The sequence below is a fragment of the Zonotrichia albicollis genome, chromosome 16 (genome assembly GCF_047830755.1).
Source record: "Zonotrichia albicollis isolate bZonAlb1 chromosome 16, bZonAlb1.hap1, whole genome shotgun sequence".
NCBI classification, from domain to species: Eukaryota; Metazoa; Chordata; class Aves; order Passeriformes; family Passerellidae; genus Zonotrichia; species Zonotrichia albicollis.
The window spans coordinates 16431187-16457449 of NC_133834.1; the positions used below are offsets into that span (position 1 = coordinate 16431187).

The following is a 26263-nucleotide window of genomic DNA, read 5'->3' on the forward strand; positions in this document are numbered from 1 at the left end:
TTCAGTCATTGCTCAAGCTTGAAACTCTCAGTGAGAAATTACAGAGGATAAGTTTGGATAAATTCCATGCTCTGTGTGCAGAGGGCTACATGCATCTGGGATGAGAGGAGGATTCTTTGTTTTAATATTCTGGTGTTGATGACAACTTCTGTTAAGTTTTGGGCTGGGATATTCATCCTTCTGGCATTTGGGTTTTTTTTTAATCCAGTGGAAGATTCTTGTCCATCACAGGAGGGTGGAATGAGATGAGCATTAAGGATCGTGTCAACCCCAGCCATCCCATGATTCTGTGAACAGTAACTCAGCAGTTAATTTGGTATTCTAAGATATGATCCTTAACTGAAATGTTTACAAGCTCTGAATACTGCTCGTGGATAATCAGACACTTGGACAGCAGTAGCTGTTCCTGCCCTGGGGCGTGAGGATGAAATGAAGTGTAGGTAATAGTGGGTTTCAGGTGCAGTGAGTTATAGGTGCCCGAGGAAGCACTCTTTTTGAGCACTGTCATTAAAAGCAACAGACAGGAAGTCGAGAGCTGTGCTTACAGCAGGAACCGGGGCTGTTGGAGGCTTTCCCTACCTTGAAGGATCATTCCCATCTCCTACCCCTCCCCAGGGGCTGGTGTGGTGAAGATGCTATGCCCTCACCTTTCGTCTCGCTCGCAGTACAACCGTTGTGAAAGGGAACTCACCGACTTCTATACAAAGACCTCACTGCCAGGATAAATGTATTTATTTTAAGTGAGTGGAAGTTTCATCACTTCTTGAGTATTCTTGCACGCGGTTCGTTTTGATCGTCGCCTATGTGCGCTGGGCTGGGAACGGGCCGGTCTGACCTATCTGGCAGCGGGGACGCGCTCGGGGCGTATGCGGGCGAAGTCCCGCCCTGCTGTCGTCGCGCGCGGGGCCCCGCCCTCGCGGGCGGTGGAGAGCGGCGCTGCCCAATCAAGCGTTGCTGGGCCGTGCGCGTGCGGTGCTGGGGGCGGGGCTGGCGGTGTCGGGATGGCGGCGGCGATGGCGACGCAGGGGGAGCGGGCGGTGCTGGTGAGTCGGGCGGGCGCTCGGCGGGGCCGGGGCGAGCGACAGCGGCTTCTCCCTGCGCATGACAGCGCTGCTAGGCCGCCGCAGATTCGTTCTGTCTGGCCGGGCTCGGGCGGGGAGCCGCGGGATGGCGGCAAGGCCGTCCCCTGCGCCTGGGTCCGGGCCGAGCCCTGTGCAGGGGCTGCTCGGGCCCAGCCCTAGTGCAGCTGCCTTAACTGGAGGCGCTGCCGAAGTTCCGGCATGCTGTCGGGTCAGGCTTTCGGGCCGGTGCCCGAGCGCCGTCGCCGTGTGGCTTGGAGGCCGCGGCCTCCTCCCGCCTCTCCCAGCAGCGGCGCCCATGCTTCTCTGCCACCGACGCTGCTCCTCCGATGGGCCGGGTGGGATTGGGTGGGGTGGCAGGGCCGGGGTCGCCCTGCTCCCGGCACACCGTGAATGTGCCCTGTGACCTTGGTGTCCCGCTGAAGCGCCCCTCACTCTGAACGGCCCTAGTGAACTGGTAGCCGCGGGGGCGGCGCAGAGCAGGCGTCACTGCGGCCTCCCCGGAACAGGATCTCCGAGGAGCAATGACATCTTCGGTATGGAGATAGGGTTTAGAGATACGTCGGTCTGGATGGAAATCCACATGGGAAAACGGGTTTTTCTAATGTCATATGGTTTAGAAGCGTATGACCAGCATTCCCCAAAAACACAGTTGTGCAGCACACAGATGTGCACCAACTTTGCTTGCTCCAAAATTAATGGGCAGGGGAAAGGCAATTTCTTGCTGTGACTAAAGGGAAGAAACATACCAATGGGCATTTTGAGTAGAAACACCTGCATAATAGTAGTTGGAGGTGCTAAACGTATCTGCTGCACCCATGGGATCACTGTTCCTTTGGGAACCTGGAGGACGCCAAACATTACAGAGTGAGAGCTGCACATCCATCTTCTCTCTGGTGATTAGTGACAGGATCTGAGGGAACAGCATGGAGCTCTGTCAGGGGAGGTTTAGGCTGGATATTTGGAAAAGTTTCTTCATCCAGAGGGTGGTCAGACACTGGAAGAGGTTCCCCAGGGCAGTGGTCATAGCACCCTGACTGACAGATTTCAGGGAGAGTTTTGACAACACTCTCAGGCACGTGGTGGAATTCTTGGGGCTGTCCTATGTAGAGCCCACACACGGACTTCATGATCCTTGTGGCTGCCTTCCAGTTAAGAATATTCTATGATCAGTATAATTCCCAGAAACCCAAAAGAGGATTAAAGCGTCAAAGTCGGTGGTCCTGCACTCAGATTGCTTTGAAGGATAACAGAGAATCCTGCCTGGCTTTGTTGTGTATGCCTGCCTTGGATAAATGTTTGCTGAAACAAACCTGATTTTGTCCTACTGGTTGTTGGGATAACTTGCATAAGGTGATGACACCTCAGTGGGGGGTTGTGTTCCTCATGGTGAACTGGAACCATCTAGCAGAGAAACGGCAAGCTTAAAAATCTGAGTTGACCATAGCTTGCCTGTTTTTCTGTGGGCAGGCTGCTCAGAACTCTCCCCATGGAAAATTTCTCTTTTCTTACAGGATGACAAGTGGCAATCTTTTCTTTATCCCATGCTTGCTTCTGTTCCCCACTTCTTTGATGACCTGTATGGGGACTCATGGTTTAACAGGAACACTAGATGTGCTTTGAGGGTCTGCTTTATAAAGCCTTCTTTGTGGCAGCAGCCAATGGAGGCTCAAGGCAGTGAGTCATCAGATCTGAACTTGTTCATTACTGAATTTGCCCCAATGATTGGGAGTCCCCAGCCTGTGTTCCCCCCCCCCCTTTTCATTTTAACTGTTTTGGTTTTAGACTGTTATTGCTTGGGAAATGCTGGGGATGTGGGTGGGGATGCTCATTTTAATTTATATCTTTGTTTCTTACCACTTAATTAGTAACAAATTTGTCTGCAAATTGATTCAGTTTTGTCTGTACCAGGAGTTGGTAATGGATCTCTCTAGCTTTACCTTGGCCTATGATCTTATTTCCTTCTGAGGAAGGGGCAGTGAGGGAGGCTGGGTAGTGTCTGACAGCCAGGTGAGTCCATCTCAAAAGCATAAAAAGATGCCCCAGTTTTTGACACTGTAGTATTTTTACTTTGCTCTGAAAGTTGCATTCAGTTCTAGGTTTTTTGGTACAGTGATTTGTGTACCAGATTGCTTTCTTAAACAAAGAGCAAAAATGAGGACACTTCATTGGACTGGGATGGAGAAGTGGAGATGTGGAGACTGAGGCGTTTCAACAAATCAGGAAGAAAACTTTTGTTCTCCTTTATTTAAACAGCGCAGAACAGTACACTTAAAACTTAAATAATTTTGGCATATGTCTGAGAGATTTGCTTGCAGTGTTTGATATCTAATGATTCCACTTCTATTTTTCCATTACATAGGAAGAAGAATTTAAATGGCTTTTACAAGAAGAGGTCCATGCTGTTTTGAGACAGCTGCAGGATATTTTGAAGGTGATGTTAATTTTGTCTGAGTTTTGTTTGACCTTCTGTGTAAGGAATAGTGATAGGTTTCTGATGCAGGAAAAAGTTCTTGGTAGAGGCTGCACAGAAAGGTCATTCATGCATGTTCAGTTCTTTCCCTGGTGCTTGCTTGCCCTCTGCTTATGAGGACTCACAGTAAATCTGATACCCCCAAGATTTCTCTGTTCTTTATCCTCTGCTGAGAGCTGCTTTGAAAAGATACATGTAGCCAGCCAGACCTATCTGCCAGGCATTTGACTGAGATACAACTATTTTCTGGAATAGAGAATCTGAATCTGCTGTAACTCTGATGTGTGCTGGTGGAAGCAAGCAACGTGGCCTTTAGGTGACAGCTGCTACTTGTGCAGTAATTACTGGCGTGCGCTCTCCTTGTTCAAAATCATCCTTTCCTCAACCTGCCCACTCCTCTGCTGGTACCTGCCCCTTTCAGAGGCCTGATGTGTTCAGCTGTAGCAGATGGGCAGCCCTTTTCTCACCTTTCTCCTGCCTGAGCATGTGCTGTGGGGCTGACTCTTTTCAAGCAGCCAGTGGGGAGCTGGCCAAAGGGACCACTGTGCACGGTGAGTGTACTGTGTGTCTGCTGGATCATTGTTCAAGAGGCCCAGCCCCTTAACACTCTCAGGCTTTTAGAGGTTATGGAGTGATGGAAGAGCAGGGCCAAAAATGTGGAGGTGAGGGGCAAGTGCCAGAGCAGGTGCGAGTGCCATAGTGCTGACTCAAAACCCCGGGACTGGAGTCAATGGCAGGTGACAATAGACTGCAGTACCTTTACATATGGTACCTGTTTTGAAGAATTTATTATAGTTTTGAGGGTGAAGTGTGTAAAGGGCAGTCACCAGCCAGTATAAGCAGATGAAGGGCTGGGGAGGGCTGGTGTTCTCTCTACACTTCCTTCATGTGTAAAGACCAGCTGTGATAAGGGGCAGCACTATGGTGCCTGAGGGTATGCAGAGCTGAGCTGTCAGGTGCTGCTCCTTCTGTGGGCAACTTGGGGATCCTGCTGGCACTGCCCAGATCCAGGGTGTGAGATTTGAAAATGCCTTTCACCATGGGTTGTGTGCGCTGAGCCTCCTCCTGGGTTTCATCAGTCCTGCAGTACAAGGAAATCCAAGTGCTCTGCTTGGTGAGCTTCAGGAGGCTGGCAGAGGTGACTGCTACATATTTAGCCACTTGATGGTGTCCACATTATCTTTGTTCCTGGCTCATGGTGTGCTGGACCCAGGCAGATGCTCCAGCATTCACTGTGTCCTCTCTTGGGCAGGAGGCTTCCCACCGCTTTGCCTTACCCACCAGTGGCTCAGGAGGAGCTGTCAAGCAAGAGAACTTTGTACTAAGCACATCAGGGTAAGTGGTGATGCTCAGCAGGTCACTTCCCTCTGCAGCAAAAGGTGCAGCTCCTGGAGGATCTGTGGTGTAGGGCTTTGCAGAAGGCCTGGGTTTTCTTTAATAGGAGATTTTGCCTTAAGGAAAACAAACTTCATGGCAGGTGAAGGTAACAGTCTGTAGCTGTGCTCCAGAGCTGCCTGAGCCAGCCTTGTGCCATTTTGTGCTGACACCTATAATGTAGTCACTGATTCCTGACCACATGCCTGTGTGTTGCCTCAGTGCTGTAGGCAGTTTGCCAAAGGGCATTTTTGTGATTATGACACAGGGAGTTGCAGTTACAAGACCTGAATTCTACTCTTGGCTCAGTTTCTGACCCTGACTATGGAGAAATCTTAACCTTTCTCCTAATCTCCGTAAAATAGCAAAGTAAATCTCCTTCACACAAAGCAAACTGAGGCTTGTGCAGAAGGTGCTATTGGTGTGCAGTTCTTCTGAAATTGATATCCATTTTTTGATCCTCAGTGGTCTCAGTATTGGTGGAGTTCACAGGCTTTTCACAAAGCAATTAACCTTAGTCATTAGGACTGTCACATCATTGCAAGGAATCATGCAATAATTCTGTACTAAGTTTGAACATTGTTTTCTTCAGATCTTAATTAACTTAGTTTTCATTTGTTATTGTAAGGTGGATCTTGTAGTGTTGATCAAAAGAGTCTCTTATATAGTAAAATGTAAGGTAGGGCCCAACTAGATGCTTCAGTCTTCTCCTCAGACCATTATACATGTGAGTCATCTTGCAGGACCTTTTAAAGAGTTTAGGGTGTGGGGTTTTTATTTTTTGAAGATTGTGGGGTTTTACTTATTTAGGGTCTTTTCTCTTGGAATGGGGTGTGGATTGTAGCTTTCAACTCCTGTAGGAATCATCTAACTCTTCAACATCAGTAATTAATTTATTGTCATGTGCTTGTGCCTGCTGGAGCTGTTTGTAACAGCAGCCAAATTGTTGACAGGTGATAAATGGAATAAGAATGGGATCAGAAATGAAGGTAATGTTTTAGGCAGAGCAGTTAGGGTGAGGTGGCCCATAAAGAATATGACTGGAGTTCACCACAGGCCAAGAACTGGGGACTTGAAAGTGTGTGTGTGGTTGTTCAGCTACTGGGCAGGAGCAGTGTACAGACCTGGGCAGGAGGAGCTGTGCTGGCTACATAGGACGAGGAGGGGAGGTTTTAGGTTGGCAATTGATAGGTGCCTCTTGTGACATGTGTTGCCTAGCTGTTTCCTCTCATTCCAGCACAGACCAGGTGAAAGGTGTGATGACGCTACAGGGAGATGCACTGTGTCAAGCTGTGAGTACTTGCAACACTTCTTGCTTTGTATGGCAGTGGGTGGGTGTCACCCTTATCAGCCTTTGATCACCTCAGGGAGGGAGGTCATCCTGGTTTTGTGTTACCAGTGATCAGTGTTCTTTGTCAGTTCTCCCTAATGGATATCCCCTTCTACGACCACCACGTGGTGCTGAGTGCTGTAGTCAACTTCCACTGGAATTCCTTTCCTTCACCACCTTTGTTGTGTAATAACAAGTTGGCCTGGGGACCTTCTGGGCTGAGGTCATGTGTCCTGCTAGGATCCTGATTCACTCAGTGCATTTCAACCTATTCTTTGTATTAATATCATCCTGTGGAAGCACTGAGGTTCTGGCTGTGCCAGGATTGCAGAAGGCAGTTTGCTAGGATGGTCTGGAAGAAGAGAATGTGACTGCCAGCCCCCATCTTTTGCATACAGGCATTTCTTGCTCTCATGTGTTTGTTTCTTTTTTCAAGGATGTTAATCTGAAAATGCCCAGAAATAATCAGCTCCTGCATTTTGCATTCCGGGAAGACAAGCAGTGGAAATTGCAGCAGGTACCTGTTGGCTCTAGATGCCCACCCATCACAGCCTCAGTGCTCTCTGAGCAGTAACTTTAGTCTTTTGAGATTGTTATGTCCATTCCACATGAGCTACAGTGGTAAAAGCTAAAGGAGAAAGCAGGTGTAATTAAATCAGTTAAATTGAGTTCGGTTGCCTGGGTGGGCTCATTCCCTACACACCAGTTGATCTGAAGGCTGTCTGCATAGCAGTCATGATCCTGTAAAGGAGTGCCTGAGGTGCCTGTGCAGGACTGTCCCATGTTACCACAAGCTAGAAGGGCAAAGAGCAGCTTCAGGGGCTTTGAGTAGCATGTTCTCATTCTCTTACAGATGCATTTGTTTACACTGAGAACAAATTATTGTGTTCAGTAGCATGTCTGAGTTCCCTCAGGTAAGGAGTTAAAATAATGCAGCTGTCCAGAACCAGAATCTCTTTCCCATCATTTGCTAGGACATACCTGATTTCAGGACCTGACCTAGTATCTGAAGACATGGTTTGCCTCAATTTGTCACAGCTGAGTAGGTTGGAGGAAGATGGATTCAATGTATTTCCTTGTGCCATAGCTCAGGTTTTTCTACACGATGAGTGCATTTGGCATTGAGTGCAGTTCCCAACATCTGCTTTAGCAGTGAAAGCTCTACCTAGCAAATTTGTAGAAATCTAGAAAATTGCGTACTTGGGATGTTAATACCACACTTGACTGTGTTTGTTTATGCCTTGCAACAAAGCAAGAAAGTTTTTGTGACAACACTCACCAGTGCCTCCTCTTTTGTGGCTATTTTGTACTGCGGCCTGGTTGGAAGACTTCTATCAGCTTTTATGGAAGACAACTTCCTTTATTTACTTGCATTTTGTGTTCTAACGTTGTTCAGATATGAGTGTGAGTGCCTAAAGGACTGAGTGCAGAAGCATTTAAAGTGGTTATATGGTGATCTTTGGCCTGTCTGAATTAAAAATTAGCATCTCAAAGGAGTGTCTTCCCTTACTGAGTGGTGATAGTTGGAGTTTTATTTCTCTGTACGAAGTGAAGTCATGGATAAGAAGTTGTAGTGCAGGCACATTTTTGAGGAGCACAAGTGCAGGCACATAAATTTTGAGGAAGTTGATTAGAAAAGAAAGCAGAGTCAAGGGGGAATATAAATGGAGCATCATAACAGCAGGGTTGGCATTGTTTGGTTGGGTAGTGCTGCCAGGAGCAGTTTAGCTTGCTCAGAAGCCTCTAGGAGATGTCAAGGCTGGAGATGCTGATATTTGGAGATGTCCAAGTAGCTGCAGTCTCTCTGCAGTCCGACAGTGGACTTACCAGGACTTACCATTCTCACTCTTCTCTCTGTGGCCTCCAGTGCAAAAGCTTTCTTAGAGCAGGGCTGTTCTGTATTCCCTGAGCTCTGCATTAGAAGGAACCAGAGCCAGGTCTATGCCAGGGAGGCTTCTACAAGGATGTAGAGCTGGGAGCTGTGACTGCTGGAGGGCATTGTAAATATATCAAACTACAAATACCCCAAGCTGTGTAGCCTGTCTCCCAGCAGACACTTCTTGTACAAGCTTCTCTGCTTAGCTGTTCCATTTGCACCCTCTAATTTACTCCTTGGGTTTGTTTTTCCATTTTCATGCTGCTGCCTAAAATTGAATGCAGTCAGCTTCTCCCATGGCCAGTGTCTTCCTCTGGTTTGTCCTTGCTCTCACGAAAGCAAGGATACACCTGTCAACCTTGCTTTTGTGACTGTGTTCCTCTTGCTTGAGAGGAACTTGGGCCAGCTATGTCCTGAGTCTGGTCCGGTCCCACACAATGGCACAGCTTCTTGATGCTGGAGATGACTCGCAATCCCAACAATTTCACTTTAGAAGTACTCTGGGATATTGATAGAGACACTGTATTAGAAATCAGTGCTTGTTGTTCATTGATGTCATTTGTTTTAGCTCTGATAGGATGAAATCATTGTTCATGGTGCTGGAACTGACTGCTGTATGCCATTACCAGTGAGAATTCCTACCAAGCAGTCATAGTCAGAGCACTCCCAGGATGAGAATGCCTGATGTCACTTCAGGACAGGAGCAATATTTGTACTGACAATCCAGGTTGTAGCTGTCAGACTGTTCTGTATCTCCAGTCCATGAGTGGAGAACCCAGTAATGCTTCTGGGAACCAGTGGTAGGTTTGTGTTAGACAGTATCTGACATTTAGACATGGCATTACATTTGAGAAGACACCATTCTTAAGGTCAGTGAGATAACTGGGGAAACCTTTACTTCCGAGTACATGTTCTTACAGGGTGTTTCTTTCATAGGACTGTATTTGTACCTTTGCAGATCCAGGATGCTAGAAACCATGTGAACCAAGCCATTTATCTGCTTATGAACAGAGATGCGAACTACCAGTTCAAAACAGGCTTGGAGGTGCTCAAGGTGAGGAGAAAGCTCCTGATGCTTGAGTAGGAACATGCATTTTTCTTCCTCCATTTGTTGTTTTAAACACAGTTAATGCAGATTACTGTCTGAGTCTCTTAGTGGAAACAGACTTAATAGTTGTACCCATGCATACCCATGTCAAGAAGTGTCCACGTGACCTCATATTTTATATGCATCTGTACTAGTTTAGCATTAGTAACAGGGCTGTACATCCTGGTGAACGGTAATCTGAGCAGTCAGTGCACCGTTACACACCAGTGATAATGTAGGAGGATATTCCTTGATCTTCTGTGGATGATGTTGTTACATAACTTACTCTCTGTTGATCAGTGCTGCAGGCAAGAGCAGCAGTGAGGCAGCTATCAGTAAACAGAAGATGACTGTACTTGTGATTTACTGAAAATCTGAAAGTGACTTTTCTCTTGCCAGTAGTACTTTCTGGGGTCTAATACAGAGCAGCTGCTGCATGGCAGTGAAGCCCAATCTTCTGCTTGAAAATGCTCTCTGAAGGCAACAGAATTTTGGCTTGCTAATTAGAATTCATCACATCATCAAACATGAGAAAACTCAAGTGGAAGTGAGGGGAGATATTAGTCATTATACAAGATGTCTTCATCTTAGCAGTCATGAGGTCTGTAACAGACATGTTGCTTCCCCTTTTTTTCTGGAAGAGGAAGTCTGCCTGAAGAACCTTTGAACTGTGGTTTCTGGCAGGATTGGCCTCACAATGAGCTGGTTCTTTTTATTTACTGCCTCACTCATAGCTGGTTATGAGCAGAGGGAGCCCATGCAGCAGTTGGACCTGTGATGTGGGAGTGGGGAGACTGAGAATACAGCTTGTTTTTTCCTTAATGCGTGTTCTTCTGAAGAGCTGATGATGAGTTTGTTGATGCCTTTGTAGCATCAGTAATTGATCTCATGTTGGCTTGGTATTCTTGTCATGAATAGCTGTTCTCTCAGCATTCGCTGGTATTGAACACTCCTGACCTGTCTCATAAGTCTCTGATGGTGGTGAAAGTTAAACTGCCTTTATGTGGGAGCCAGCCCTTCCCAATAAGTTCCCAAATTCCTGGAAGGATGGGGGGTAGTGGCGGTTGTTGTTTTAACACTTGCAGAAGGCTGTAGGATTCTGCAGCACTCTGCCCAGAGCTGTCCAGGAATCACACTCAGCAGTGGTTCTGTTCATTACCTTGTAGCTTATGGATGCTGTGATGTTGCAGCTTTCCAGAGCCCGAAATCGACTGACCACTCCTGCCACTCTGACACTACCAGAAATTGCCTCCAGTGGTCTCACAGTAAGTATGTGATGGTCTAGATCTCTATACAGGTCTGGCAGCATTGCAACAGTTTGGATACTGGGCTGCATCTTGGTGGAAGTGGGTTTCTGAAGTGTCTCCTGAGGCAGAACTGAAGCAAGTGCAAATCCTGATTGGTTTTGACTGTTCTTTATCTTCCTATGGGAATGCAGATGACTTGGGCATGAGGACTCTGGTTCTCTTGAGAATAAGTTCTGTTCTCTGCCCGAGAGTCTTGTCCAGGGATGATTTGCCCTTGTGAACACTGCTCCATCCTCTCTTGTCACTCTCATGCATATATCATTTGATCAAGAGCAGTGAGAGCAACAGTCATTTTCTGCAGCTGCTCAGTCTTTGTTTCTCTCCGAATGTTTTTCTTTTGACACGGGGTAATTGTAGTGTGGCGTGGGAAAAGGGAATGATTTCCCAGCATTAGAAATTATGATCTTTTCACTGACAAACTAATTTTCTTGCCAGAAAATGTTCACTCCTGTGCTGCCTCCAGACATCCTTGTGAATTTCTATATTAATCTGAACAAGCTGTGCCTCACTGTCTACCAGCTCCATGTGATGCAGCCCAGCACAACCAAGGTGATGCCTGCTATCTCATGAGCCTTGTTTAGTTTCCTCTCCTGACGTTCCACTGTGAGGAGGAGATCACACTGCTACCTGGTGCAATGCTATATTCATAAGATAATGCAGAAATAAGTTCAGCTGGTACTAAGTGTGTTTAGGTCTGCTGCACACAGAACACTGGTTCTAAATCTACTTTGGGGCCTGGCTGTTTAGCCCAGAAGAACATACCAGTGCTGTGGAGTAAGGCATTTTTTAGCAAATACTTTAAATATAGTTTGATAATTTGTGGCATAGTTATATTAACCCCATTTACATCTGAGTAGCATCTTGGGTTTCCTCATGGAATTTCGATAGATAGTTTTCTACTTCACCTGTTGCATGGGTCAACTTGATGTCCTGTAAAAACAGCCTTAAACTGTTAAGCTTTATGAAATGCAGTCCTTCCATAAGGAAGATTTTCCTAAAAGTCTAGATTTTGTTTCTCTTCTGGATCTTCTAATCTTATTTCTGTAGTGATAACATTTGTAGCTACATTGAACTCAGCCAATGAAGGAATGAACTCCTTTCATGAAGGAGCAGGAAGGGTTCTATCTAAAGGGATTTCATATTGTTGGAGGGTCCAGGCTAATAGAGCATGGGTGTTTCTTGATGTCAGGCTACTGAAAGTGTGAGCCTTAATTGTCTTTCTTCTAAGTGGTTTGTTTACTACATCAAAATCCTAATCACCTTTTCCTTCTCTAGAACTTCAAGCCTGCTGGAGGGTCTGTTTTGCACAATCCTGGGGCCATGTTGTAAGTACAGTCACTACAAGGGTAGTGTACCTGGATAACAGGTGTTGGTATGTCTTGAGGGTGAAATCCGAACAGCTACATGCAGTTTCTGTTATAGCATCTCTGAAGTGGAAAACCTCGATTGAGTCACGTGCTGTACCTGTGAATGCTCTGTTGTGTCTTTTGAATGACTTGGTCCTAAAGGCCAGAATATGTGAATTTCCAGGATTCAGCCTATCTAGACAGTACCACTAGTTTATCTAGAGATGAGAGTTTACAACAAAAATGAGTGTTTGGTTATTGGCATTGCCATCTGCATTCCCTGTCTCTGTCCCTGTCTGGAATGAAGGGAAGTTCCTAACTTCACCCTTTAGCTTAACTGTAAATCTGGTCAGAGGTGGACTTGAGTGTTTGCATTCTGTAACTTTGCCATAATCTCTCCTATGGGAATGTAGGACAGTTGAGTTCTATGCTGTTGTGTGTGAAGCTGTGCTCTTTTCCCCCCTCTCCAGTGAGTTTGGCAGCCAGCGATATGAAGTCAGCCATGTCCATAAAGTGGAATGTGTTGTCCCATGGTTAAATGATGCCCTTGTCTTCTTCACAGTTTCACTGCAGCTTTGCCAGCAGCTGAAGGATAAGGTAATGGCCTTGAAAAAGGGCCTTTGTTTTTAACTCTGGGTTTTGAGAGGACCTCAGATCTGATGTGATGTTGTTCTGTTCAGCTTGCTGAAAATAAGGGATGAATGAGTGTTCTGGAGCCAGGGAGCTGGCTGGCGCTACCTAGCAAGCAGCCATAGGATAAGTATAGTGGTGTAGCAGATGTCTGCTGACCTGGTGACTAGATGGAAAGGAGCAAGCAGACACTTCTGTGTTCTCAGTCATGAGGTGGATGAGACAAAACAGGCAACCTAGATTTCAGTAGATCAATGCTCAGTTCCAGCTCTGCAACTGTCACCTTGAGCAAGTAACTTTGTGCTCCTTGAGTGACAGCAGCAGCAAACCTGCTCTTCAGTAGTGCGGTGCTGAAGTGTGTAATGCCGTGAAGCCAAGCCCTCCCTCACACATTATGTGCTCCTTTTTTTGTGGTCCAAGGGGTATAGGAACTTACCTGTTTTTGTTCTTGCTTTCCAGATCTCCATTTTCTCCAGTTACTGGAACTACAGGCCATATTAATTCTCTGTGGAATGATCTAAGCCTTTACAGTACTTCGAGTGTCTCTCTCTGTTCTCTCATGCCAGCTGAGTCCAGGTCAGCCTGAGGAGTGCTGGGGTTCACTGCCTTATGCCCTGCACTGGGCAGGATCAGTGTATCCAGAGACACAGCTTTAGTAGCCTTGTCTGGGATTGCTGCATAAGCAGGGCACCAAGTAGTGCTGTGTGATTGCCAGGAGCTTCCATCGGTCCCTCTTGTGCATTGTGTGGCTGACACTTCCCAAACCCCTGATAAGTTACACAGGTCTGTTAAAAGAGACAGGTGCTCTGGACCACCCTCACTAACTAGATCTGTGCATTGTGCTGTAACTAACTCTTGACTGTGAGGTGGCTGGAAAGGGGGGGAAACAGACTAACTTAACAGACCTCATAAAAGGTAGGGCATGTGGCTCCCTGTAATGAAATATGTTTCTCTTATCTGGTCCAGCTGTGCTTATAACTAACCTTTCCCCTGCCTGTTCTGCCCATCCCTATGTTACTGATTCCCCTTTGGGGTTGCTCTTACTTGCTGCTGTTTGAATTCTCTCCCCCCTCATCCAGCATCAATGTGATAATTATTTTTTTCCCTAAGCCCTAGTTGGGCCAATTGGTCTTTTCCAGGTTTAGTATCTTGTTTTCACTACCAGCCTTTGGAGTTGCCCTGGTGCAGTCTTTCACCTTGTCATTAAATGCAGAGTGAGTACCATGTTGCTACTATGATTTGCTTCATATGGATGCTACAATGTGTAACTCATACCTTTAGTCATTGCTAACTGTGAAATAAAGACCGTCATACCTGCAGTTCCTATGTGGGCTGTGAAAGAATGAATATCTTGAGATTCTGTGCTCTCTCACAAGTGAGTGGCTGTTCTTGGTTATGCATGCTGGGTTGTATTTTGTTTTACTGGGGAGGACAGTAGTGGAGGCACTATTAACTGGGCAGCACTTCAAAGGCTGAGCCTGTTTGCATAGCCTCAGCCCAGTGCTGTCTGATACTTGAAATACTACCTGAAGTAGTTTTCCAAACATGTCTTGACAGTCATGTTTGGAAGAGGCTGTAGGTACTCAGACTGGGGTGGGTTGGCTCATAGAGTCATTCAGAACATTCTGGCAGAGTGGGAAGTCTCCAGATCCCTGTTCAGGATTTTCTCAGGAAGCTGCCACCTACCCACGGGGCTCTGTTGCCCTTGGAAGTCTTTTGCAACCTTCTCATACACCTTTTTGTGAACAGGTGTGTGTAAATGTTCCCAAATTTCACTTGGTTCTGAATAGCCTGGAGGAACAGTGGAAGGTACAGCTGCTCTGACAGGAAGGATGATAAAGAGCATGGGCAGCTGGATTCCTCTCCCACATCTGCTACTTAAGAGCTACCAGGGGCAGAGGCAATGTGATGAAAGAAGTAAAAATTCTCAGTGATGAGATCCCAATCAGTGGCAAAGTTGGGGCTCAGGATACCTGGTTTTGCTAATGAGGGTTCGGTAAAAGAATGGCCGGGAGAATTGCTCCAAATATGTAGCTGGTGTGGTTAACAAAAAGCCCTAGACAAAGCCTTAGGAGTAGGAGGCAGACTATCATGGATGCCAGGCATACTGCAGGCCAGTTCAGCTAACCTCCTGTGGCGAGGGAATGTCAAGAAAGAGGGTGTAAGGGGAAAGACAGCAGTGCTGGGTGGGGACAACAAAGGCCCTGCTGATCTAATTAGAGAGGAGCAGGGAGAAGAGGGGGCGACAAGGAACAGGCAGTCTGTACTTATTGCTGCTCCCAGGGCTGGATCTGTGCTGATGGGGTGGAGAGTGCCTCTGATTCATGCAGTAAAGCTAGCTCAGTTGGTCGGCAGGGACACAGGGCAGAGTCCCCAGGCTGCTCTGGAACCTAGTTCCTGCCAGGAAGGAACCCTGAGTAGGAACCCAGTGCTCAGGGTACCCTGAGCACTGCCTTGTCTTCCAGAGGGCACAGATGTTGCGTCCTTCCGCCCTTCCTTCCTTCCTTCCTTCATTCCTTCCTTCCGCCCTTCCTTCCGCCTCCCCCTCCTTCTGCCCTTCCTTCTGCCCTCCCTTCCACCCGCTCGCCTACTTCCGCCCTCCCTCCCTCCCTCCCTCCCTCCCACCCTCCCTTCCTTCCTTCCTTCCTTCCTTCCTTCCTTCCTTCCTTCCTTCCGCCACTTCCGCCACTTCCGCCACTTCCGCCACTTCCGCCACTTCCGCCACTTCCGCCACTTCCGCCACTTCCTTCCGCCACTTCCTTCCGCCACTTCATTCCTTCCTTCCTTCCTTCCTTCCTTCCTTCCTTCCTTCCTTCCTTCCTTCCTTCCTTCCTTCCTTCCGCCCCTTCCGCCCCTTCCGCCCCTTCCGCCCCTTCCTTCCGCCCCTTCCGCCCCTTCCTTCCTTCCTTCCGCCCCTTCCTTCCGCCACTTCCTTCCTTCCGCCACTTCCTTCCTTCCTTCCTTCCTTCCTTCCTTCCTTCCTTCCTTCCTTCCTTCCTTCCTTCCGCCACTTCCGCCACTTCCGCCACTTCCGCCACTTCCGCCACTTCCGCCACTTCCGCCACTTCCTTCCGCCACTTCCTTCCGCCACTTCCTTCCGCCACTTCCTTCCGCCACTTCCTTCCGCCACTTCCTTCCGCCACTTCCTTCCGCCACTTCCTTCCGCCACTTCCTTCCGCCACTTCCTTCCGCCACTTCCTTCCGCCACTTCCTTCCGCCACTTCCTTCCGCCACTTCCTTCCGCCACTTCCTTCCGCCACTTCCTTCCGCCACTTCCTTCCGCCACTTCCTTCCGCCACTTCCTTCCTTCCGCCACTTCCTTCCTTCCGCCACTTCCTTCCTTCCGCCACTTCCTTCCGCCACTTCCTTCCGCCACTTCCTTCCGCCACTTCCTTCCTTCCGCCACTTCCTTCCTTCCGCCACTTCCTTCCTTCCGCCACTTCCTTCCTTCCGCCACTTCCTTCCTTCCGCCACTTCCTTCCGCCACTTCCTTCCTTCCGCCACTTCCTTCCTTCCGCCACTTCCTTCCGCCACTTCCTTCCGCCACTTCCTTCCGCCACTTCCTTCCGCCACTTCCTTCCGCCACTTCCTTCCTTCCGCCACTTCCTTCCTTCCGCCACTTCCTTCCTTCCGCCACTTCCTTCCTTCCGCCACTTCCTTCCTTCCTTCCGCCACTTCCTTCCTTCCTTCCGCCACTTCCTTCCTTCCGCCACTTCCTTCCTTCCGCCACTTCCTTCCTTCCGCCACTTCCTTCCGCCACTTCCTTCCGCCACTTCCTTCCTTCCGCCACTTCCTTCCGCCACTTCCTTCCTTCCGCCACTTCCTTCCGCCACTTCCTTCCGCCACTTCCTTCCGCCACTTCCTTCCTTCCTTCCGCCACTTCCTTCCGCCACTTCCTTCCGCCACTTCCTTCCGCCACTTCCTTCCGCCACTTCCTTCCTTCCGCCACTTCCTTCCGCCACTTCCTTCCTTCCTTCCGCCACTTCCTTCCTTCCTTCCTTCCTTCCTTCCTTCCTTCCTTCCTTCCTTCCTTCCTTCCTTCCTTCCTTCCTTCCTTCCTTCCTTCCTTCCTTCCTTCCTTCCTTCCTTCCTTCCTCCCTCCCTCCCTCCCTCCCTCCCTCCCTCCCTCCCTCCCTCCCTCCCTCCCTTCTTTTTTTCCACCCTTCCTTCCGCCACTTCCTTTTTGCTGCCTGCCAGTTCCTTCCTTCTCTGCCCCCCCCTAAATCTTTGCCACTTCACCATACTCCTCCACACTTTGGCACATCTACCTCCTCCTTCCCAATTTTTCTGCAACCTCCCACAAGATGCTTCCCAGCATTATTCCCTATTATTTCCGATAGTGTAGTACGGGGCATTACTTAGCTTGTCTGGCCGTTGCTGCTGAACCAAATAGCAGCACTGTCGAAGTGAGGGAGTGACCACCTTTGTTGTTTTTCGCATCTGACTCCGTTTATTCACTCCATCAGTCACTTTTTATAATCGTGTTAATTAAGTTCATGCATATTGCAAAATCTGAGCTCCCGATAGGCTGCAGAGAAAACTTCAGCTCCTCCTTTTGTTTACAATACCTGAAGTTAGTTTACTGAAACCAAGATCAGTGTTCCCACCATAATATGAACAGTTCTCAAAACCTTCATATCTATTCCCAGACTGGCTGTCTGTTCCCAGTAGCAGCCAAGGACAGAACGGTCTGAGAATCTTGTTTATATAAAAGGTGGCTGAGAACCTAATTATTTACAGGATCAAGCCTGGGAAAGGCTGCTTTACAGAAGGCTTCTATATTTCCCTCAGCTGAATACCTTCATGGCCTCTTTCTTTAAGCCATGCTTAAACCAGGCTCTCCACACGGCACCTGTGGTGTTTCAGCCCAGAGACACTTTTGGCTAGCTGGGTGTTAACGCCTGGGCGCGTGGAGACATGTCCAGGCATGCCAGGGCTCTGGTGGCTGCGGGTTGAGCTTCCTCCCATAAGAGATCCGCTCTTTAGTGTTACCTCTGATGGAGAAGCTTTAAGGTGATGGTGAAGGAAAAGAGTCGGTTCTGATGGAGGTTTTCAATCCCGAGTGTTTTTTCTGGCCCAAGGGCCTCTGAATGCAGCAACAGCTCCAACAGAACTCCCAGAGTGCATGGTTGCCTGCCCTTTTACCCGGGGGGAGAGGGGGAGGGAAGGGGTAGGAAGCCACCAACCAGGTATGTGTGAGGAGGTCTTAAGGGACAAAGGACCCCTGGATGGCCCAATGCCCCCCCAGGGGTACAGGGCATGCTTTGAATCTGCCAATCACTCGAGGCCCCTGTGGAATTGCAGGATTGAGAGACAGTCCTTGGCAGGGGTCAGGGTGGGGAAAGGAAGGATGATTGACACACCTGGCAGGGAATCTTCAGGGGACGGACCCGGGTTTCTGAGGTAAACCTTGAAATCACACTGCAACATCTCCCCCTTGTTTAAAATTAAGAGGACTGTGTTTGGGGGGCAGAATGCTTGCCAAAATACAGCTGGTAAATTGGTTCCTCCTCTTCAGGAGTGTCAGTGTTTTCCACTGAGGCTTCCATGTCATCCATTGGAGCACTAGGGGCTTCCAAATGGTAGACTTCAGGAGGGGAAGATGAGCTTGAAATTAGCTTCTTGTAAACCATGAGATTGATTAGCCCAATAACAATGGTAACAACTACAATAAGAATAACTAGAATAAACAGTACTAAAAACACAGTTTTCAGAATAGATCCTAACCAGCCTGAGAATCTTGAGCCCTTGAACAGTCCATTCAGCCAGTTGTCTGTTTCTCTCTTGATGTTGTTCACCACAGTTTTCGTTTTGTTGATCGTGGCATGGACATTCTCTACTTTCGATGACAAGTTTGTTGCCCGATAGATGAAGGACACAAAACTCAGATAAGTTTTGTGCAGTGCTTTATTTAAGGGCCCGGGAGCTTGTGGACTAGCGTCTCAAGTCAGAGCTCCAAACTTCACGTACAGGTGCTTCTCTTTTATATGATTTGCATACATGCGATTCACAACAAGGTCTCTAAGACACAGTTCCCCTTGCTTAGCGACAGACTCTTTGTGATACATTCGTTAGTTCACAAACAAAATCATAAATCTTCTGCTTATCTTATTGCATGCTGCCTCTAGACAGGTTAGCATTCTTACTTTCTTACACTGGTTTAAATATTTATTAAGTTCCTAAGACTACTTGCTAAGTTACACATAAAACCTAACACATACTATCAACGGCTACAAAACTGTTTTTAACAAACTAATTCATACACAACTCATAACTAAACTGTAATTAAACATTTTGCTAAATTTAATTTCTTTTTTTTAAAAAGTTGAGGCAGCAGAGACCTTCAAATTCTTCACAGCGATGGTTGTGCAGGAGGAGCAGGTAGTCTCTGGCTTCCCTGGTTTGAATGGTGGCTTGCCTGGTAATTTCCTTGTCTGATAGGAGGTCACTTATGGCAGTAGAAGTGAGTTTTGCCTGTTTTGCAACCCAACATTCTAATCAGCCTAATTCTCCCATGCTTTTTGCTGCCAAGATCCATGGCAGAATCCATGTAATTGCGGTGGCCTTAAATCTGGACCAGTGAACAATTTCCGAATTACAGTCTGGGTCTAATTGTCTTAAGTACCTTTTTTGGATAGCCAGTTAATGTGTATTGTTTTTATTTGCCAATGCATTAAATTTGTTTGATCTGGGCTAAACAGGCTCAGCTTACCAAAGGTGCGTGGACCTCCGAACAGACAAGGAGGGAGACCTGCCCATGCTCTGTCTCCACATATAAAAACAGTTAATTTAAAATACTTTTTTTTCCAAAACAATTCACCAAAAGTCGAAAGTAATTTTCATATAATCACAGAAGAAAATTGAAGATTATTTCAAAACACATACTCTCATTTATAGTTGCCTTGTGTCAATAGTCTTGGAGATGTCCACAGTAAAAAGGACATCAGCCAAGTTGTGTGCATTAATTACAGCCGTCAATTTTGTTAACTGTTTCATCATTCTCCAATTCATAATGAATAAGATTGCTGATTAAAAAACCCCAATCAAAATGATGGGATGACATTTTGTTCAGGACACTTGTTGCAGTAGGTGACCACCCGAAAAGAGTATCCCACCACCTGTGTTCAGTGTCTTTTCTTACTTTCTCTATGACATGGTGTACTTCTTACACATTGTGATGAACAGTTAACAGGGCTTTCTGTCCATTCTTCTTGATCTTCTCCAATATTTCGATGAAGTCCTGATGAAGCAACAATTGCTTTACCAAAGTAATGCTCATCCCAATGGGAGTAGGTAAATGTCCTGGTTTAGGGAAAATTTGGGAGAAAACCTCCAAAAGGGGGCCCCTCCAGAAAGCAAACCCACACAGCTCCTTCCCCCAACCGGGTCGGGAAGGATTCCTCGGACAGAACTGGAAAGAACCTGTTTATTAACAGGCACAGCACCCCTCAGCACACAAAAGGAACAATACCAGATGACACCACTCTTTCACCACTCTGAAAAAGATGACAACTTCAGAAAGTCTCTCTTGGGGGTGGTCGCTCTGTTCTCAGTCCCTCCGGTGCTGGGGTAGCTGCTGCAGCCACAAGGTGCAAACTCTCGGTCCCAGTCCGGAGCAGGTTCGAGTAGGTCCAAAAAAGGGAAAGGAGAAACAGTCCAGGGAAAAATTGGATTGCTTAGCTAAACTAACTAATGAGCAGAAGCAAAAAAGAGCAAAGCAGGAGCAAAGCAGAAGCAAGAGCAAAGCGAAAAGTAAAAGCAGCACCATGTACTGCCCTGTCTCTCTGTCCTGCCAGCTGTTGGAGAGCGGTTGATAACAAAACCAAAACAAAACATTCACTCTTCAGAGCCAGTCTTGAAGGCACAGAACACGATATCCAGCATAAACAGAGCAAATGGATGGGGATACAAGCATCATAATGTCATTCTTAGGACATTCCACCCCTTATCCCCATATCATCAACATACTACCATACATCAGACATTTTATTCACATAAAAGTTCCATCTGTTTCATCCAAAATTACAAGCAATACCCATCATGCCCTCATCACATCCCCACACTTTACCACTGAATCGAGGCCCTGTGCTACAGAGCTGCAGGATTCCCCACTTTCACTTTACTCACTCAAAACCCCATCTTTCACTTGCTCACACCTTTGACACTTACTCATTTCCTTCTATCTCATGTCTGTATGGTTTAATGTACAGGCAATGGCAGTAACATCCAACAAACAGTGATATTTGCATATCATTCTCACCCCACAATCACATCTCCCTGAGGTACACATCGTGTTGTTCCATCTCTGCATTATCCACCATGTGCAACCAAGGCCCTGAGCAAAAAAAACCCCACAAATGGGTTTGTCTGTACTCGAGGTGGAATTGATCCACACGGTCGTCCCTAACAAACCTCTGACATGTACCACTGGGACTTTATCTCCATCTGTTATATTCAGGGACTCAGACTGGGCAGGACCTGCTTGGTTGGTGGAACCTTGGCTGTTAACTAACCAGGTGGCCTTTGCTAAATGCTGCTTCCAATTTTTGAAAGATCCCCCACCCAAGGCTTTCAACTGGGTTTTTAGTAGTCCATTGTACCTCTCCACTTTGCCTGCAGCTGGTGCATGGTAGGGAATATGGTACACCCACTCAATGCCATGTTCCCTAGCTCAGGTGTTGATAAGGCTGTTCTTGAAATGAGTCCAATTGTCTGACTCAATCCTCTTAGGGATACCATGCCTCCAAAGGACCTGCTTTTCCAGGCCCAGGATGGTATTCCGGGCACTAGCATGAGACACAGGGTAGGTTTCCAACCATCCTGTGCTAGCTTCTACCATTGTGAGCACCTAGTGCTTGCCTTGGCTTGTCTGGGACAGTGTGATGTAGTCAATCTGCCAGGCCTCCCCATACTTGTACTTGGACCACTGCCCACCGTACCACAGACGCTTCACTCGCGTGGCCTGTTCGATGGCAGCACATGTCTGACAGTCATGGATAACCTGTGAAAAACTGTCCATGGTTAGATCCACCCCTCCGTCTCATGCCCACTTATAGGTGGCATCCCTGCCCTGATGGCCTGAGGCATCATGGGCCCATTGAGCTAGCGATATCTCTCCCTCGTGTTCCCAGTCTAGGTCTATCTTGAACGCCCCTGTCTTTGCAGCCTGGTCTACCTGCTAATTGTTTTGGTGCTTCTCATTACCTCTACTCTTGGGAACATGGGCACCTACATGGCAGACCTTCACAGGCAGCCTCCCTATGCTGGTAGCTATTGGAATAAGATCCCAATATTACCAGGTAGATTGTGCCTGGGCTCGTCTGACCCTTGCTGCTGGGCCAAAGGCGCCAACTGTGGTGTTTCACCTCAGAGACACCTTTGGCTGGCTGGGTGTTGCAGCTGGGAACTGAACCAGTCCAGGCTTGTAGAAACTCAGTTTACCTCAGGTGGAAGGGCTTCAGGCTAAGGTGAAGAGGAAGCCCATGGGTTTGCTCCCGTACTCACTGTAGGGAGTGCATGTTGTCGGCAATTTGGGCATGTGTCCACAATCACTTTCAACACATGTGAAGGTCCGCCCGAAATGAACGGGTGACAAATGATTTTTGGGTGCAAAAATAACCAACAAAGGCACAAGGGTTTTGCAGTAACAAATCAACAAGATGCAATTTATTGATGATAACTACAGCTAAATATGCGTTAGGTTAGAGGATCCGGGGAAGAGAAGGGTAGGACAAGGGAAAAAGGGAGGAAAGAACGTTAGGGAATGGGGTATAGCTACCAAGACGTGATGTCTTCGGGGTCCTGCCGCCGATGCTCGCTGGTACACGTCTTTGGGAGATCTCAGAGAGGCAGTCGAACCAAACCCCAGATATACTGTTCTTGGTTGGGGGAAGGGTGGCCAAAATTAGGTTTCCATGGAGGGGAAAAGTCCATTGTTTTCATGGCCAAATGCTTGCAGGTACGTTTACTCTGGGCAGGTTCTCCCCCTTCCCTGAGTTGGGAGGGGGTACAGTCCCAGTCTCTGGAAGGAGGTGGCCAGGGGGCTGCCATGGGGGTGCCAATAGGGTGCCAGTAGGGTGCCAGAGGGGTTCTTGGTTCTTTGATGAGGGGATTCGCATCTCAGTTGGTCTGTCACGGTGGTTGAAGACAGGCAAGAGGGGTCTTCTCTTGGAGGGGGGGGAGCCACCCCAGAGCTCAGTCCAGCCAGGCCTGAAGTTTTGGAAGAAAGTCGAGTTCCATTGTTCAGAATAGGGCAGCATGCTCCCTTCGAGTACAGCATGGCATGTTCTGCAGACACCATCTGTAAACACACTAAATACGCATGAGACTTTCTTTCCCAACTGGCTCAACAGTTTTTTAACCCTTCGGTGGTCCTTTTCTCATGACAATTGTGAGGCAAAAAACTGAAGGATTTCTGGATGGACTTCCACAACATGGCCTGTTCTCGAGTGATGTGAAACTGACGAACCAGGCCAGGTGCATTTTGGTGGAAAAGCTGGTGGCTGATTTTTGCCTGTTCAAAACCATTTGGGAGAGTGGCCATCACTGCAGGTGCAGCAAGAGCATCTGCCCTTCTGTTGCCTTCAGCGATAAACCCTGGCAAGGCAGTGTGTGACCTGACATGCATCACATAAAATGGTTGCTCTCGGTGAGTGACTAACTTTACCAGTTTTGAGAGCAATTCGAAAAGTGTGAAATTAGACACTTCTTGCAGTGTTGCTTGATCTGCCCTGGATACTACTCCTGCCACAGATGCAGAATCCATAATCAGATTGAAAGGTTCTGAGAACCTTTCAAAAGCCCTAACACTGCAGTCAATTCAGCAACCTGAGGTGAATCTTCCACCTCAGCAATGTCCATCTCCCACTGCTAGGTTTGAGGATCCTTCCAAATCATAATGGACTTGTGGGACCTCCCGGATGCATCTGTAAAGACAGTTAGAGCCCTTTTTAAAGGTCTCCTACTCTGAGCACTTCTGAATTTCAGAGTAAATTGAGCATCTTCTTCGAATAATTTGTGCGCAGGCTGCGCTACAGAAATTTGTTCTGAGTAGGAATCCAGAGCAAACTGCAACACCACATTTTCTTGAAACAATTGTTTCAGTATTTTCATATTATTTTGACCTGATTTTAACTCAATTGGAATGTGAATGCACTTAAAGTCACATCCTGCTAGCTCCCTGATCTGGGTCCTTGCTTTCCAGGTCAGTTCTGCTACCAGCTCCTGAGGGAGGCTTTGTCAGTCTTTTGGACCTTTTGTGATCGAGGAAAACCCATTCTGTGATCAAGAGAGAGTCCCTCTGGTCCTGGTCCTCTTTTGGTATGCAATTTGCCTTAGGTGCTTGTTTCTCCTCCCACTGGAAAATAATTCCATGGAGGTGTGGCAACTTACCTAGGATGATAAATTTGAATGGCAGGTCAGGCCGACATTGGTTTAGAACCTGAACCTTTTCTAGAGCTTTCCGTGCCTCTGGGGTAATAGACCTAGGAACCTGGGTCCTCTCCCCCTTTCAATAAATCGAAAACAGGGGCAAGGTCTTTGTTAGTCAGACCGAGCCATGGCCTTACCCAATTCAAAGACCCACACAACTTGTGGACATACGCAAGGGTCTTGATCCTTAGATTGATTTCTAGTTTTTGAGGAACAATGGTCCTATTTCCAATTTCTAAGCCCAAATATTTCCAAGGTGGCATCTTTTGAATTTTCTTTTCCTGAAGCTCGAACCCTGCAACAATCAATGCATCGATCGTTAGGTCAAGCGCATGTGTGAGTAAATCATCATTGGAGGCACACACGAGGATATCATCCATATAACGATAGATGATGGCCTTCTCTGCGGCTGCACGCACTGGGGAAAGCAGGGAAGAGACATACCACTGGCAGATAGCTGGTGAGACCTTCAGGCCCTGAAGAAGAACCGTCCAATGGTACCTTTTCATAGGGGCTTCCATGTTGATGGTAGGGACCGAGAATGCAAAATGTGGTGCATCATCAGGGTGCAGAGCATTTTGGAAAAAAGAATCTTTTACATCAATAACAGCTAATTTCAATGTTGGGGAAGCATTGTTTGGGATGGCATACCAGGTTGGGGAGAGCCCATATCTTCAATTACATTAATAATTTGTCAGAGGTCGTGGAGGAGCCGCCATCTCTTTTTGTCAGCTTTTTGGATGACAAACACTGGGGAGTTCCACGGGGACATGGTCTCCACAATGTGACCCTTTTTTAGTTGCTCTTCCACTAGTTCCTCAAGCACCTTTATTTTTTGTTTACTGAGCGGCCACTGTTTCACGTCAACTGGTTTGTCTGTTTTCCACTTCAGTTTTTGGGTGGGGCGCTGTTGTTCAATGACCGCTGTACAAAAATGCTGTGAAGAGTCTGGAATATCAGTTGTGACACCCCACTGGGCCATTAAATCTCTCCGTAACAAGGGTTCTGAATAATCTAACACAAATGACGGATATTTGCCAATTGTCCGTTTGGTCTCTCGATTTGAATGATGCTTTTGGATTGTCTTGCCAATTGCAGGCCTCCTACACCTTGAATGTGACTGGCAACGTTTTGCATAGGCGAATGTGCTGGCCAGTCTTGTACTGGAATCACTGTGCAGTCTGCACCCGTGTCTACAAGCATCTCAATGCGTTTTGACTCCCCACCCCCACTGACATTGCACCATAATTTGGGTTTGTCTTTCCCAATAACTTGGACCCTGGCAACTGTGGGCCCTTGTTTTTCAGTACTTTCAGGTAAAAAAGGCAAAGGGATAGCTTGTGCAGCAATTTGTCCCTTGGGAAGAAACGGGGGTGGGTGGAAACAGTGCAGCCTGAGAACAAATTGCTCAGGTTCTGATGTTGTCATTCCTGGAGCAATTTCGATCTCTTGTGGTGTGTGTTTGGTGTCCCCAGTGACAATGTACTTACAACGAGTTTGGTTCCAAGTACCCTTCTGTTCTGGATTGACTGAGACAAAATGCCAGTTAGTGTCTTTCAGGTGGATTGACTCTGTCAGCTGCAACTGGTAAGGCTCATTGACAGAAGACGTGGTTAACATAGGTTCACCTAAATCATAACAAAGATTATTTTGTTTGACTTTTAACAGTGGACCAGCAGACGTGGTCTTTGAAGCATCTGCTTCTCTTACAGAAATATTAATATTATTGCGCGCTTGGTGTGTTTTGCTACCCTTATTCCCTTGGCCTGCTCTTTTTGTGTCTGCACGCCTGGCAGGTTGGTGCTCCCCCTTTAGTATTTTTGTTGCTGTTGACCCCCAGGGAGTGCTTGTAATTCTCCTCCCCTGCCATTTCTAAATTAATCGAATTGCCTTTTCAGAGGGCACTGGTTACTCCAGTGCCCAAGGTTATTGCAAGGCAGGCATGACTTTGTGGGATCAACCATTGCTGGTCTTCGCTGCTGCCCAGGGTACTGCGGTGCTGAGGGAATGGGCGCAGGGCTGGCAATGGTGACGCGCTGAGGGAATCGTGGCAGCAGCTTTGGTCTGGTGTCTTCAGCCACACTCCTCAGAGGCACTTTCCTGTTACATATCTTTTAAAAGCATATCTTTTAGTGTAGGGGGAGGTTCTATAGGAAGGCTCAGAATTGCCGCTCGACACTGTTCATTTGCATTTGTAAATGCCATTTCCTCTAAAACCTCTTCCCTAGCATTCTCTTTTTTAACTTGTATTTCAATGGCTCTAGTTAACCTTTCTACAAATTTCAAAAAAGGCTCTGATGGTAACTGTTTAATTTTGCTATAAGGCTCAAA

At 47.3% G+C, this 26263-nt stretch overlaps 1 protein-coding gene across 1 annotated transcript; it reads left to right on the plus strand.

The window, feature by feature from the left end:
• The first annotated feature begins 893 nt into the window (after window positions 1-893).
• On the plus strand, window positions 894-13821 carry ROGDI (rogdi atypical leucine zipper). Its single transcript, XM_005496295.3, has 11 exons — window positions 894-1043; window positions 3442-3513; window positions 4805-4887; window positions 6164-6218; window positions 6693-6773; window positions 9091-9186; window positions 10386-10484; window positions 10962-11075; window positions 11802-11851; window positions 12343-12469; window positions 12962-13821. The coding sequence occupies exons 1-11, from the start codon at window positions 1002-1004 to the stop codon at window positions 13001-13003; spliced, it is 861 nt and encodes a 286-aa protein (XP_005496352.1). The 5' UTR covers window positions 894-1001; the 3' UTR covers window positions 13004-13821.
• Window positions 13822-26263: the final 12442 nt, after the last annotated feature.

Coding starts and splice junctions, on each gene's coding strand:
- ROGDI (XM_005496295.3), top strand. CDS start 1,002: ATGGCGGCGGCGATGGCGACGCAGGGGGAGCGGGCGGTGCTG. Junction 3,514..4,804: donor AGCTGCAGGATATTTTGAAG/GTGATGTTAATT, acceptor TCTCTTGGGCAG/GAGGCTTCCCACCGCTTTGC. Junction 11,852..12,342: donor CACAATCCTGGGGCCATGTT/GTAAGTACAGTC, acceptor CCCCCTCTCCAG/TGAGTTTGGCAGCCAGCGAT.